The following is a 14956-nucleotide window of genomic DNA, read 5'->3' as shown; positions in this document are numbered from 1 at the left end:
AATATCCACATAAACACATTTCTTTTTTGCAGCAACATTCAGTCCAGTGTTTAATTGGGTTAGTAATGTTTCAGTGATTATTTGTTCACACACGATTATAGAAAAATATTTAAGCACTGATGCATGCGAAATTCTTACTTTACGATTAAAGGAATGATACCATCCTTCGAGGCCGTTGTTTGTTCTAATGAGCTCATTACGGACGGCTTCGAAATAATTCAATAATTTAAAATTCAAGAAATTATTTCACTTCGTTCAAGAAATTTCCGGTTTTCATTCCACTCGCTGAAAAATTTCTTGGTTGAAGAAAAATTTTCTTGAGTCAAGATTTTTTTTTTTCTGTGCAGATTATATAAAAGAAAAAATATTATAATTGTAACAAAAAGAATTATTTATAATTTAAAGTGTAATATTAATTTAAAAATATTGTTATTATTAATTTATAAGTAAACTATGAATTTGTGATTGTTTGAATAAATATTTTCGACAGTTAAAGATTATTTTTAGATCGTTGCAATAATTCTACATTTAAGGAAATTTGATAATCGTTTTGAAATCATATAAGATTAAAGTTAATAGAGTTGCAAGGGTTGAAAGCCTGATACCTTTTTCTGTTAAAATTATTTACATCAATATTAGAATAAATTTTTGTAGGGTTTCACTGCAAATCCAAGTGTTTAACTTAGTGTGTTAAAATAAAACACGTTAGTGTTTTCTGCAACTTAAGCGCTTAGAAGTAAAACGGTATAAACGTTTGAACAATCGCATAAATCATTACAAGTGTTTTAAAGGTTCGCGTAACACACTTAAGTGTTTAATCCGAAAACGTTTTATCCGTTTAAAGAAAAAAACACTTCTATGTGTTTTATTATAAAGCGCTTACTGTTACATTAAACGTTTAAAAAAACATCGAGTGTTTTAAATTAAAACAGATATTCCAGAATTAAACACTTTTTCAGAAAAAACGTTTAATCTAAAAAACATGTATATTATAAAACGCTTACATTTCTTAAACAGTTTAAAAAAACTCTATCAATTTTGTCAATCGACAAATGATACAAATAACAATTTCAAAATATAAAAGTGTAATAATTTTCAAATATATTTATGCATTACAATAAAGATGTATCAAAACGGATTTTTTTGTATTAAAAATAAAATTTTACAAATGATTGAACTCGGTTCATATCATCCAATGAATTCTAAGCGATCATAATTTATTATTGAAATAAATGTTAGATTTTTAATTTTAAATGACGATAGAGATATTCTTGAACTTATACATTTTTTATATCTTCAAAGTTAAGTTTCTGTGTATCAGCGTATTTTCTCTGATGACATTCTTTCTGTACTTAATAAGAAATAGTGTTTTAAAATAAGCATATGATAAATCGAAAAAAATAGCCCGGGAAAAAATGCTTAGATATGATCATATCTGTTCATTAGGGTGGGCCAAAAAAAGTGACTATTTTTTTTCTTTAGTTACAGTAAAAATATTGTTTGAGATGATGAAAAAAAATTCTATTAAAATTTGAGCTCTAAATATTAATATTAAGAGGTGCCTATTTACAATTCTCCATTTCCCATTTAAATAACATGGGAAAAAATTTTTTTATTTTTTTATTTTTCTAGCTCGGCATTCGCACGTCATATGAATAAGTCCATAGCATATTGTTGTAGAGAATTTAACACTCTACAAAAAGGTCTCTTATCATTTTTTGATAAATCCATCCATTCGAAAATTATCGGAGCTGGAAGTCAAATCTATAATAAATTTTCAGATCTTTTTACTTTTCCTGCAAAATTATCAGACTTATCAAAAAATGTTATAGGATCTTTTTTATAGACAATTTTATTTCCTACAAATTAATCAGAATAAAGTTCATTCGAATTCCGCATTGATTTCTAGTTATTTTCATTTTAATCTTAGGCCATACATTACTAAATGTACTATCATAGAAGTTAATGTATGATCCGCATCTTGACGATGCGCGCGCACAGGGTTTACACGAAAACTAAATGTTGAAGTTGCTACATACACGACACGTGTTTTAAAACTGCGAATTGTATATGTGCTTAATAATTATATTCAGTATACTGAATCACCATAGTGATTTAAATTGAACATTTTGATAAATATTATTTACTACTTATTTGTAAATATTAGTGAAGAAAATTGTGCTTATATACTTTTTCAAGTATTCCAATATAATTAAGGTTAACTATCCGTATGTATTATTTATTGATATAAATTATTATATTATTATTTAATCTAATTTCTACTAAATATTATTAAATTGTTAATTTAAAATATTTATTATTGATTATTTAGTGTCGCAATATACTATTCTTTCAAAGTAAGAAATTATAACAAAAAAAAGTAAAATAAAATACGTCATTACAATTGATGCTTTCTACTTCATTCTCCAAAGTAGAAATCAATTCCTTATAGGATTGGATTGTTTCATCACTAGCATATTTTGAACTTCTCAAAGTTTTGATTCGGTCAAAAAACGTAGGCCAACTAGACCGCAAAAGATTTATTTTATCAGGGTACATACATGCGAAATCCATAAAAATCTGTAAGAATAAGAATATTGGTGTGATTTACTACAATTCATTTCTTACTTTCTGAAATGAGCATTTTAGAAAAAAACATTGATTTAATTTCAATATACAACTGTAAACTCACCAAATCTTTTCCTCTTAAGTCATTGAGTATAGGCCATTCATTAAAAAATTCAGCAACTGTCTTATGAGTACAACAGCTTCTGATTTCATGAGTACTTCTCCATTTTTCTATAACAGTGTCCCAAGGTTCATAATTTTCTTTCAACCATTCAACGTCATAAACATGGTCCTCTGAAAAAATTTTCGTTTAGGATTTATTGAATAATGACTATCAGTTATTGCAATGGTAACAAACCTGATAATTCATTATATCGACGTCGTTTGTCTTCAATGCTTAAATCAAACACATTGATTAGCCGTTTCTTTTTGCTCTTACTCATGCCGGAGGTAAACCTTGTATTCCTAATTTTGTCAGGCAATTTGCCTCTCATAGAAATAGGTTTATTTGTTGGTGAAAGCCGTTTTGGCACTGGTTTTATAAAGTAAACGCTTAAACATTCATTTGGAAATGTTTCTTTTATTTTGTTTAATAAGCTACGATAGTGACAATTCTTCATCACACTGAAAACATTAAAAATATATTATTAAATAAACGCAATTAGTGAGAATAAATACTGTTAAATTATAGAAATAATATTTTGATTACAAAAAAATACGCGTTTTTAAATGTATACTTATGTAATATAAGTAAATAAAATAGATTACAACTTCTTACTTCTTCTCTAGCCAAGGAAACAGAAAGCGACCAATAATGTCCACTACTGACTGTTGACTTGTTGGATTTAACTTTCGATTCTGTTCATAATCTTCAAAAATTATAGGTCCTTCTGGAGATGCTTTTATCTGCTTCATTAAGTCTAAAGAAGGAAAATAATCAATTTCATTGTCAACTTCTGCTTCTGTAGCATTCTCTCTACGTTGATTATCAGTCTCATCATCTGAAGTATTCACATCAACGTCTTCTCCATTGTCATTCTACAAATTGTAACATTTCCATAAAATAAATTCAAGGAAATTGCAATGAAATTTAGTAAAAAAAGCGTACGAAAGTCAAAAAAATGTATACATACTCTATTTTGAACTAGAAGTGTATTGATATGTTGCTGTAAAGTTAATCTTGTGGCAATATGCGGACATAATTCTTTGAGAATATCTGCTGATAATGTTTTCAATAATTCAAGTGTTATACCATTGCCTACAAAAATATTACGATGTAAAGTTATATTTATTCGCAAATGTATCACTTACATCATGTACTATTTATTTTACAAAAATGTCAAAATGAAGTAAAATTTATAACAAAAACAATAATAACAGTAATTCTAATAATTGTATTAATTTACGTTACACTGTTGAAAATTTTTGTAAAATTACAATTGTTTTACAAAGTAATGGTATGGTAAAAATACAAACCAATGTATGCCAATACAAAATTACAACACAATTTGAGTGATCTTGCATGATGTATTAGGAAAACTACTAATATAAGTTGTGATTTTACCATCTCTGTGTATAAATCGTACTCGAGTTGTAATTTTACAAAAGAGTACATTGATTTTGAATAACAAGCGATGAAAGTTTACAAAGAATTTTTGTGATTCAATTTGCAATAATTCTTAGTAAAATTATAAATAAATATTGTAATTTATATTGCAGTGAAATCATTCAAATTTTACAAACCTAAATTATTTTTTTTTACTCATTCTATTGTAGAATTACAGAGTGTCTTGTAATTTCGCTATGAATTTTTACTTATTACATGTGAGCTGTAATTTTACAAAACAGTACGTTCATTTTAAATAGAAATCGTTCAAAATTTACCAAAAATGCTTGTAATTTAATTCACTAAAATCCTTAGTGAAATTAAAAAAAAGTATTGTAATTGATATTACAATGAAGTCATTGGAATTTTACAAGCCTCAATGTTTTTCTTACCAATTCTATTGTAGAATTACAGAGCGTATGGTAATTTTACCATACGTTTTTATTTATTATACCCGATTTGTAATTTTACAAAACAATACGTTGATTTTAAATGACAATCGTTTAAAGTTAACACAAGATGTTTGTAAGTCTATTTGCTACAATTTCTGGTAAAATTAAAAAAAATATATTGTAATTAATATTACAATAAAGTCATTAAAATTTCACAAACTTTAATTTTTTTTTTCACGAATTTGATCCTATAATTGCAAAGTGTATTGTAATTTTACCATCAGTTTTTATGTATTATATACATGAATTGTAATTTCACAAAGCAGTCCGTTGATTTTAAATAAAAAGCGATAAAAGTTTACAAAATATGTTAATAATTCAATTTGCTATCATTCTTAGTAAAATAATAAAAAAATATTTTAAATAAAATTACACAGAAATCACTGAAATTTTACAACCCTAAATTTTTTTTATCACGAATTTAATTGAAGAATTACAGAGTGTATTGTAATTTTACCCAAAAATTTTTAATTATTATACAAGAGTCGTAGTTTTACAAAACAGCATGTTGACTTTAGAGAAAACGCGTTCAAAGCTTACAACTAATGTATGCACTGATAGAAAATTTATATTGACTCAAGAAATATTTTCTTTAGCCAATAATTTATTTCTGTAGATAGCCAATTATCATGCTTCAAGAAATTTTCGTCTTGATTTAGATTATCTTGGCTCTAAAGATATTATACCTTCGATGTCCTGAGTTATTGACTGTCAAAGTCAAAATGGACTTTTTCGCTTTGATCAATGATGAATTCGCGCCAAATCTTTGTAAAGAGTTTTTAAGGGCGGCAAATTAAATTAACCAAACGAGGTTCAAGGAAAGATTATTAAAAACAATTTATTGAAGCTCATAGACCTTTTTTAAGACGAGCAAAAATTTGGAAATTTTTTTTTGCAGTGGTTTTTTTTTATTACAATAAAAATTTTTCAAGACCAAGATACTCGAGTTTTTTCAAATATATAATATATATTCAGCAGTAGCAATTTTTTTTTTTCTACAATCAGTTCCATTGAATCGTATTTAAATGTTTTTCTTTTGACATATTACATTTTCAAATAAAAAATCTTAGAAAATGTTGAAAAACACTCCTAATAAGTTAAAAATTTTACGTATATATAATAGAATACAATGTTAACGCCATACTGTACAATTAAATTCAGCAGTCACTGTCGGTTGTGTAGCCTAGTCGTTTAAGCGTCGGTCTTTCGTGCGTAGGGTCCCGAGTTCGAATCCCACTAATGCGTGTGCGTTTATTCATAAGTTTAGCGTTTTTTCTCTGAATTAAAAATTTCTAATTCGATTAGAAATTCAATATCGCATATCTAATACTCTCAGCATCGTCATAATGAATAGACAAGAAATTAAAAAAAAAAAGTTTTTTTTTTTTCAATGTTTGTAAAATTACAATACTATATTGTAAAATTACTTCAAAGAAAGCCATTATATGTTTTCTAAAACTCAAGTAAGATATTGTAACTTTCCGAAACCGACTGATTGAAAATTGTTTGTAAAATTACTAAACTGTTTTATAATACCACTAATCTAACAGAGCTTCATATGTTTTGTAGAATTACAAAACTTACGGTGTAAAATAATTGACTAACTCTCAAAAATGTTTTGTATTATTACTATAACTACTTTGTAATATTCCAAGGCAAATTTAGTGGAAAATGTTTTGTAAAATTACGATAGAAATTTTTAACAGTAGGTATTGCAATTTTACAACACGTATGATCTCTTGAAAGTATCGTATTAAAACAGTTTCACATTGTGATTTTACAAATAATTTCCAATTGAATTGTTTTCGAAAATTACAACATTCGTTGTGTAAAATTTACAAACCTTTTTTTATTATCTGTTTAGTAAGATTAGTACTTTTGTATTGCAATTTTCTAAAACAAAAATTGTAAAAAATGTGTTGTAAAATTACAACACTGGTTTTATTAAATCACAAAACTGCATTGGCAATTGACTTCCAACACATTTCTTGTAAAATTACCATAGAAATTTTTAACAGTGTAGCAATAAAATTACTTGTAACACTTTCAGGGATGTCCCATTCAGCAAACAATTCTCTTATTGTTCGACTTTGATTATTTACGACGGACATTTCAAATCTTAGTCCCAAAAAAAAAAAAAAAAAAAAAAAAAAAAAAATAGGTTACCCAGTAGTGGTTACGGTTGGATGAATTTGTTTTTTGTAAATTTATTAATACGATGATTGTGCTAATTGAAATCAAGTAAAACAACGACATATTGAATAACAATAATAAATTAAACTATATGAATTTGCAATTTAATATAGTTTCACAGTTATTTTTTAATGATAGATAAACAATAATGTCAGACGTGATTCAAATGAAGAAAGTAAACAGTCTACAATGAGTGAGACGCTTTTAAAATAAGTTGGCAATTCTGAAACTTGAGAGCGCGTTTGTAAGTAGCCGCCATATTAGATGGCGACATTTTTCTTGGTGATGTTATGATTGTCATTCAATTTTTGTTTTAATTTATCAAAATTACAGTTTCAGAATATACTAATCATTTGAAGTTTAGTTGCACATTGATAATTTTTAAAAAATTACATTATATAATTTACAAACATTGTTAGCATACTTCAGACATTTAAATAACGAGTTTTATTACCGCTAACTGTTTGGCTCGTAAGTAACCTTTCAATTGTTGATCGATAATTTTATTCATGAAATTAATTATAATAAAAATACAATTTTTTTTTCAGTTCTACATCCAAATGACGAATAACAATCGAGAGTTTGGGACATTACGAGAAATCTTTTCCGAATAGAATATTTCTGACATACTTAATTTTTTTCGTGTGCCGGTGTTATTTATCACTATCTGATATATTAAGTGATGCGAGAACTTCTAATCACCGTCATAGTCACCAGTCAGCAAACGATATGATTGACGTCGATGCTGGTTCACCGCTACCTGATCTATTAAGTGATGCAAGAACTTCTAATCACCGTCAAAGTCACCAGTTAGAAAACGAGGTGATTGACGACGATGATTATTTATCACTATCTGATATATTAAGTGATGCAAGAACTTCTAATCACCGTCATAGTCACCAGTCAGCAAACGATATGATTGACGTCGATGCTGGTTCATCGCTACCTGATCTATTAAGTGATGCAGGAACTTCTAATCACCGTCAAAGTCACCAGTTAGAAAACGAGGTGATTGACGACGATGTTGATTTATCACTATCTGATATATTAAGTGATGCAAGAACTTCTAATCACCGTCATAGTTACCAGTCAGCAAATGATGCGACTGACCTCGACGCTGATTTACCGCTACCTGGTCTACTGAATGATGCAGGATCTATGAATCACCGTCATGAATCTCAATCAGCAAAGAAGGTGATTGATGATGACGTTGCTGAAGATTTATTAGAAGGAAATATGAGTACCGACAAACCAGAAGATGGAAACGCAATCGCAATTAGAAAATCGTATATATTCGTTGAAACCTGCAGGTTTTGTTTGGTTGGTGCCGCGCGTATTAGGCCCAAGACATTTCATCCCTGACAACTCATCCCCGACAATTCCACTCTTTTTTTATTAAGAAATTCCATGTCATTATCAAATTTCGCGCCGTATCAGTATTGTAGAGCTCCGCCATCTCTCCACATAAAGCGGTACTATTTGATTAGAATATTTTCTATTGATTTTTTTCTAGCAGCTATCGATTCTTATATAGTAATCATATAATTAGCTATTACAATACTTAGTCTCGAGTAGGTTAGAATTTGTACATATATCGATAAGAATTGATTTTTCTAAAAAAAAAAAAAAAAAACATTTGTAAAATGCCTTTGAAATTTATAAAGTCTGAAAGCGGAAAAAATTTATTATTACACGAAGGGATGTCATATTGTAAAAAAAGAGTTAATAAAACAAATATATCATGGCGTTGTAACTCAAATCCGAAATGTAATGCTAAAATTCATACTGGTAGTGAAACGAAGAACGGTATGTTATATTTATAAATTGTTCATCATAATTTGTGATCATTTGAATTTAAGTAATTGTTTCAACTTACTAGGAAATATAGTCGGAGATATTCCAACTCATGATCACATTGGTAATATTGTTGCGATCGAAGCAAAAATTGCTGAAGAAAAAATAAAAAAAGCAAATAAAAATAATGACAAACCATCGACTGTCATTTCAAGTGTTTTGCGTGGAGTATCATCTCCCGTTGCTGCTAATTTACCAAAAATATTGTCACTATCACGATCGATTCAACGTGTTCGTAGTAATCAAAATGACAAAATTATTAATCCAGCTACACGCGGTGAACTCATTTTAAGAGATGATTGGGAATTTACCAATAATGGTGATTTGTTTTTGTTCCATGATAGTGGGGAAGACAAAAAACGATTGATTGTGTTTACGACCAAAAAAAATCTAAATTTTTTATCATGTCCACAGTGGTTAGGCGATGGTACTTTCCGTTGTGCCCCAGATATTTTTACTCAGATATACGTCATTCATGGCATGAAAAATGGAAAATCTTTGCCACTGGTATACTTTCTCGCTCCAAATAAATCAAAAACTACTTACACTGAATTTTTAAAATTATTAAGAATCCGTGTGTTTAATTACAAACCTGATCGTTTGATGATTGATTTTGAGCCAGCTTTTATTGAGTCATTTAAAAAAATTTATTCTGCGGTTGAATTCAATGGTTACAATTTCCATTTTTGTAAGAGTATTTGGAGACACGTTCAATTGTATGGACTTTAAAAGAAATTTAATACTGATATAAAATTTTCTATGAATGTGAGATTGTTAATGGCGTTGGCATTTGTACCGCCTGATAACGTTATTGCAGCTTATGAAGAAATCGTATCATCTGATTATTATAATCAGAACAGTGATGTTTTTGAACAATTACTAGATTATTTTGAGATGACCTGGATTGGGAAGTTAAAAAACAATAAAAAACAACGTGGGAAGCCTCTGTTCGCTATTAAGATGAGGAATTGTCATAATGCTGCTTCTAAAGAATTCATTCGGTCTAATAACCCTACAGAGGGCTGGAATTTAGGTATCAATGATAGGGTAGGTGTTTCTCATCCTACAATGCAAAAATTTATGTCGTTCCTTAAAGATGAACAAACAAAAACTGACATTTTAATCACTCAAATACAATCTGGTCTCGATGTTACTGGTAGTCGTAGAAAATCTTATCAAAATTATACAGATCGTTTGAAAATCGTAGTAAATAATTATAATTCCGCTTATAAATTTGATTACTTGAACAATATCGCTAAAATTTTGTCGTTGAAGAATTTGATGTAATTATGATTTTGATTAATTGATTTTGATATTCATGTATTAGTATTTATTATTCAGAGTTAATTATTGTTTTGATTTTAGACTGATTCATTACAATTTGATATTAATAAGTTAAGTTTTTGTAAGTAATTGACGTATGATGAAAATTAGTTACCAAGGTAACAATATTTCTATTATTTTATTTTCATAATGATTTAATTTTAAACTTGATACATAATTTATGCAGATTGATAAATAATTATTTATAAGTTTGTAATAAAAGTATTTACATTGATTTATATTTGTGAACAGTGAAAATTATCGCAGAAATGATGAGATAAATTATTAAGTTAATTTTATTTATATGTTATTGAATATCGTTTGTTTAGTTCAAGTTTATTTCTAATAATTTATTATTATTTTTGATCAAACATTACAGAGAATTTAATCTGATTGATTGATTTAATCACTGTTATTGTTGTAATAATAATTAAATAAAGACATGCCAGGACTGGTTGATGGTCAGGATGTTGGAAAAATACGCATATTTAAAAATATAACAATATTTGTCACAGCACAAAATATCACTGGGTTACAAAAATAAATCATTGATTTAATTTATCAATACTGTTAAATGTCTGAGCTCATGAATACGTAAATGATTGAATAGAAATTATGGAATTAAGCTCGAGTAAATAAATGAATTAAAATAATTAAGTTGAGTTTAATTGAACACTGAGTTGATTGCAAAAATGTCATGATAATAAGTAACATGATATCAGAGGTTACTGAGCGAAGTAAATTATTAAACACGTAAATTACTATTTTTAATAGCACTGAATTCATAAATAATTTAGTTATTGAGTTTTAGTAATAATGATCACTTAATTGAATTAAATTTAATGAGCTCATAATAAATTACACTGATTCTAATTTATTTGTTGAACACGTGGCAGCATGATTGCAGAGGCTACTGAGCGAAAAATAACTTTTAATTTAATTAAGAAATTGAGCATAATGATAATCAAATAAATAATAAAACTGAGTCTTTTATTTTGATGAACACTTGAATTAAATTATAAAGTAGAAATTAAGCTCCTGTACAATTTTCCGTCGAAATAACCTCCTCAGGAACAGGTTGTAGATCACTGGATTTCTTGATGCCTTTTATTATTTATTTTATGAGCTCTGGTGCTCGAAATTATAAAAATAATTATATCTTTATAGAGAGTTATGAACCCTTAATGTAGTTTATTAATTACTTTTAATTATTTACTCGAGATGAGTGCAAATTTAATAGATTACATAAAAACACGTGGTGTCACTAGAAATTATATGAACGCAAGTATAATGGCGTTGGTCTTCTCCACGAGGCAGGAAATTCACACGCGCATGCGTCGCACAGCGCAAGTCAAGTTTTTATTGCTAGACACTAGGCCCCAGTAGGTGCTGCCTCTATTTGCCGAAAGTGCAACTACATTCAAATTTGAATGTAGTTGTGATTACGCAACATTCTGCCCGCCATCAGCAACAGAGTTGATGATTGATGAGTTCTTGAGTACTTGATCTTTTAGTGAGCATATCATTGAACCAGTTGAGTTATTATTCGTCATCTTCTTGAGGTTCTGGTTCAATTGGGAGGAGTGCAAGCTTCGTGATTGGACGAGTGAATGTTGAGTTCACTGTTTTGAGCGTAGCTACCCTGGTCAATCCATCTTTGCCAGGGTGGAGTGTGATAATTCGAACGAGAGGCCACCTGGTTGGTGGAAACCTTTCGTCGGTGAGTAATACAAGTGACCCAACTTGAATTTGATGAGTTGGACGTTGCCACTTGGTGATTGCCAGTTGTCTTTGAAGATAACTTGTAGACCAATGATTCCAGAACTGTTGAACACGTTGTTGTAGAAACTGCCATCTAGACAATCGAGAACTATTTGTATCGATGACTACTGGTTCAGGAATCATGTTGAGTGCTCGTCCAATTAAGAAGTGACCAGGAGTGAGTGCATCCATGTCATCTGGATCTTCCGTGAGTGGCTCCAATGGTCTTGAATTCAATATAGCTTCAATTTGCGTAAGAAGAGTCGTAAATTCTTCAAACGTAAATGAAGACTCTCCCACTGATCGAGTAAGATGATGTTTGAGTGATTTGACAGCAGCTTCCCACTTTCCACCCATGTGTGGAGCTGCTGGTGGATTGAAATACCAGGCAATACTGTTCACAGTGATGTGATCCAGTATTTCTCTTGACTCTTAAGTTCCTTGAGTGAACAGACGGTTGAGATCAGTTTCAGCGCCTTTGAATGTCGTTCCACAATCGCTTTAGAGTGCTGTGCAGATGCCTCGTCGGCTGATAAATCTGCGGAGTGCTGCGATGAACCCACTAGAGCTGTAGTCGCTGACTACCTCTAGATGTACTGCTGACCTAGAAAGGCAGATAAAAACACAAATCCAGCCTTTGTATGTTTTCGCTCCTCTGCGTCTCCAATTTTTGAGTGTTATTGGACTGGCATAGTCAACTCCAGTGTGAGTGAATGCAGATGATGGAGTGACTCGTGATACTGGTAGCTGACCCATGAGTTGTTCAGCTCTATCAGCACGATGTCGTGCGCATTTGATACATTTGAGTATAATTGAGCGTACTGGTTGTCTACCACCAATGATCCACTACTGTTGTCGAATGAATGCAAGGGTAAGTTGAGTACCACCATGCATGGTACGCTGATGAGCATCAGAGATGATGAGTTTAGTGAGTGCCGCATTCCGTGGTAGAATAGCAGAATGCTTACTTTGGTCTTGATTTGGAGAATTTTCGAACCGTCCACCTACTCGAATGATGCCGTCGGTGTCAATGAATGCAACCAATCGAGCAAATGGATAACCATTAGGCCATGGTGCGAGTTTGGAGTGCATGTTGATCTCGTTTGAAAAATGAATGCTTTGAGTTTCTTTGATACAGAAGTTGAGTGCAGAAATTACTTCGTCAGAAGTAATTGGAGCCTTGAGTGATGAGTTTGGTGATTTCTTGATCATGTCACGGAGTCTAAAGCAGATTGCAGTAGCTCGTAACATGCGTAGGAGTGGTATTGGCCGTTCCATGATAGGCCAATTTGATTTCAGTGATGAATTCGATGAGAACAGGGCCAGTCCAGGCCGTTCTTCTGCTTGAGCTCCTGCATCATCGATTGATGGACATTTAGGCCAGGACGATGAACTCTTGAGCAACCATGGTGGGCCAGTCCACCATAGTTGATGATCACGGAGTTAAGTAGGTGTCAACCTTCGTGTTGCGCAGTCTGCTGGATTTTTTGTGCCCGGAATGAAATTCCAGTGGCCATCTGGAAGTAGATCTTGAATATGTGTCACCCTATTCCGAACAAACTCCTTCCAGTGAGACGAATAAGATTTAATCTACGTGAGTGTAATTGTTGAGTCCGTCCACAAGTATGTTGGAGATTGAGTGAGATTTAGAGTGCTCTGGCAGTGTTTGGTGAGTTTTGCCAACATGTGAGCTGCGCTGAGTTCTAACCTTGGTATCGTTAGTCGTTTTAACGGAGCTACCTTGGTTTTAGAGCAGAGCAGCGTAACTCTGACTCCATGAGCAGGTGTGTGGACTTTAATGAACACGGCAGCTGCCATTGCCAATTGGGATGCGTCCGAGAATCCATGGATTTCGGTGGTTGAGCACGTGGATGAGTGGATCCATCTTGGAATTTGGATTTCAGAGATAAGTTTGAGTTCATTTTTGAAGTTTCTCCATTTATGCCGCTGATTGGCTGCCAATGGAGTGTCCCAGCTGAGCTTGTCGAGCCAAAGCTCCTGCATGAATACCTTGGCTCGAATGATGAGTGGTGCGAGAAATCCAAGAGGATCAAAGATTTGAGCAATCTCTGATAAAATGATCCTTTTTGTAAATTTTTGAGTTGAGCATGGTGGTGAGTGCGTAAAATAGAACTGATCTGAGTGTGAGGACCAGTACATGCCCAGAATCTTGGTGCTGGAGTCTGAATTCTCGAATTTGTGATTCTTGATCGCTTCCACATGATTGAGTTGTTGTAATTTTGGATGATTGCTTGCCCATTTAGCAAGAGGGAATCCGCCGCCTTGCAGAGTGCTTCAAGTTGATCAGCAACTTGTTGTAATGAGTTCGTCATCGGCACCACCAAAGATATCGTCAACATACTTTCCGTGGGTGAGTGGAATGATCGCAAGAGGAAATCGATGTCCTTCGTCTTCAACCAATTGAAGTAGAGCACGAACGGCCAAATATGGAGCTGGTCTGGTCCCGTAGGTGACCGTGGTGAGTATATATGGAGTTATTTGGCCTTGTTGGTTGAACCAGAGTATTTTTGAAGTGATTGATCGCGTTCCTCGACCAAAATCTGTCTAAACATCTTCATGATATCTGTTATGAAGATGAGCTTATGAGTGCGAACTCCTATGAGTACGTCGAAGATGTCTAGTGGCAGTTTTGGACCGGTGTGAAGCACATCGTTGAGTGAAAAACCTGAGCTGGTGGTTTTTGAACCGTTGAAAACTACTCGCAGCTTGGTTGTGATGTTGCTTTCCCTTAGGACTCCATGATGAGGGAGATAGTAGGCTGGCTCACTTGTTGTTGATTGAGTTGATTCTACCATGTGGTTGAGTTCCTTGTATTCCCTCAGAAAATCAAGGTAGAGTGCTTTCAAACGATCATCATGATCTAGACGACGTTTGAGATGAATAAGACAGCGGTATGCTGCAGAGTACAAATTTCCCAGTTGATGAGGTGACGATTTGATTGGCAGTCGGACTATGTATCGTCCTGAACTGTAAGGTAAAGGCGAGTTTAAATGCAAACTATGCAGAGCAGACGTGGAAATAATAGATATACTTTAAGCAAAGTGACGCAAGATAAAATAAAAATTTCTTTCTTTATTTTCCAATACATTATTATAATAATAATTTTTATTATTTTCAAATTTTGAAAAATTACCAATTTGTAATTTGTAAACCTAAAGTGCATTAGTTATTTGTCTAT

At 31.6% G+C, this 14956-nt stretch overlaps 2 protein-coding genes across 2 annotated transcripts; one reads left to right on the top strand and one right to left on the bottom strand.

The window, feature by feature from the left end:
- Positions 1-955: 955 nt before the first annotated feature.
- LOC130670469 (uncharacterized) lies at positions 956-3895 on the bottom strand. Its single transcript, XM_057473877.1, has 6 exons — positions 3702-3895; positions 3347-3606; positions 2927-3192; positions 2693-2862; positions 2395-2580; positions 956-973 (listed from the first exon to the last, which is right to left on the bottom strand). The coding sequence occupies exons 2-6, from the start codon at positions 3481-3483 to the stop codon at positions 956-958; spliced, it is 777 nt and encodes a 258-aa protein (XP_057329860.1). The 5' UTR covers positions 3484-3606; positions 3702-3895.
- A 5555-nt stretch (positions 3896-9450) lies between these two features.
- Positions 9451-9960, top strand: LOC130670468 (uncharacterized). The gene has a single exon (XM_057473876.1). The coding sequence runs from the start codon at positions 9451-9453 to the stop codon at positions 9958-9960; it is 510 nt and encodes a 169-aa protein (XP_057329859.1).
- The last annotated feature ends 4996 nt before the right edge of the window (positions 9961-14956 follow it).

This window comes from Microplitis mediator, chromosome 6 (assembly GCF_029852145.1).
Source record: "Microplitis mediator isolate UGA2020A chromosome 6, iyMicMedi2.1, whole genome shotgun sequence".
NCBI classification, from domain to species: Eukaryota; Metazoa; Arthropoda; class Insecta; order Hymenoptera; family Braconidae; genus Microplitis; species Microplitis mediator.
The sequence above is the reverse complement of the archived record's forward strand: the minus strand, read 5'-3'. Positions and strand labels throughout refer to the sequence as shown.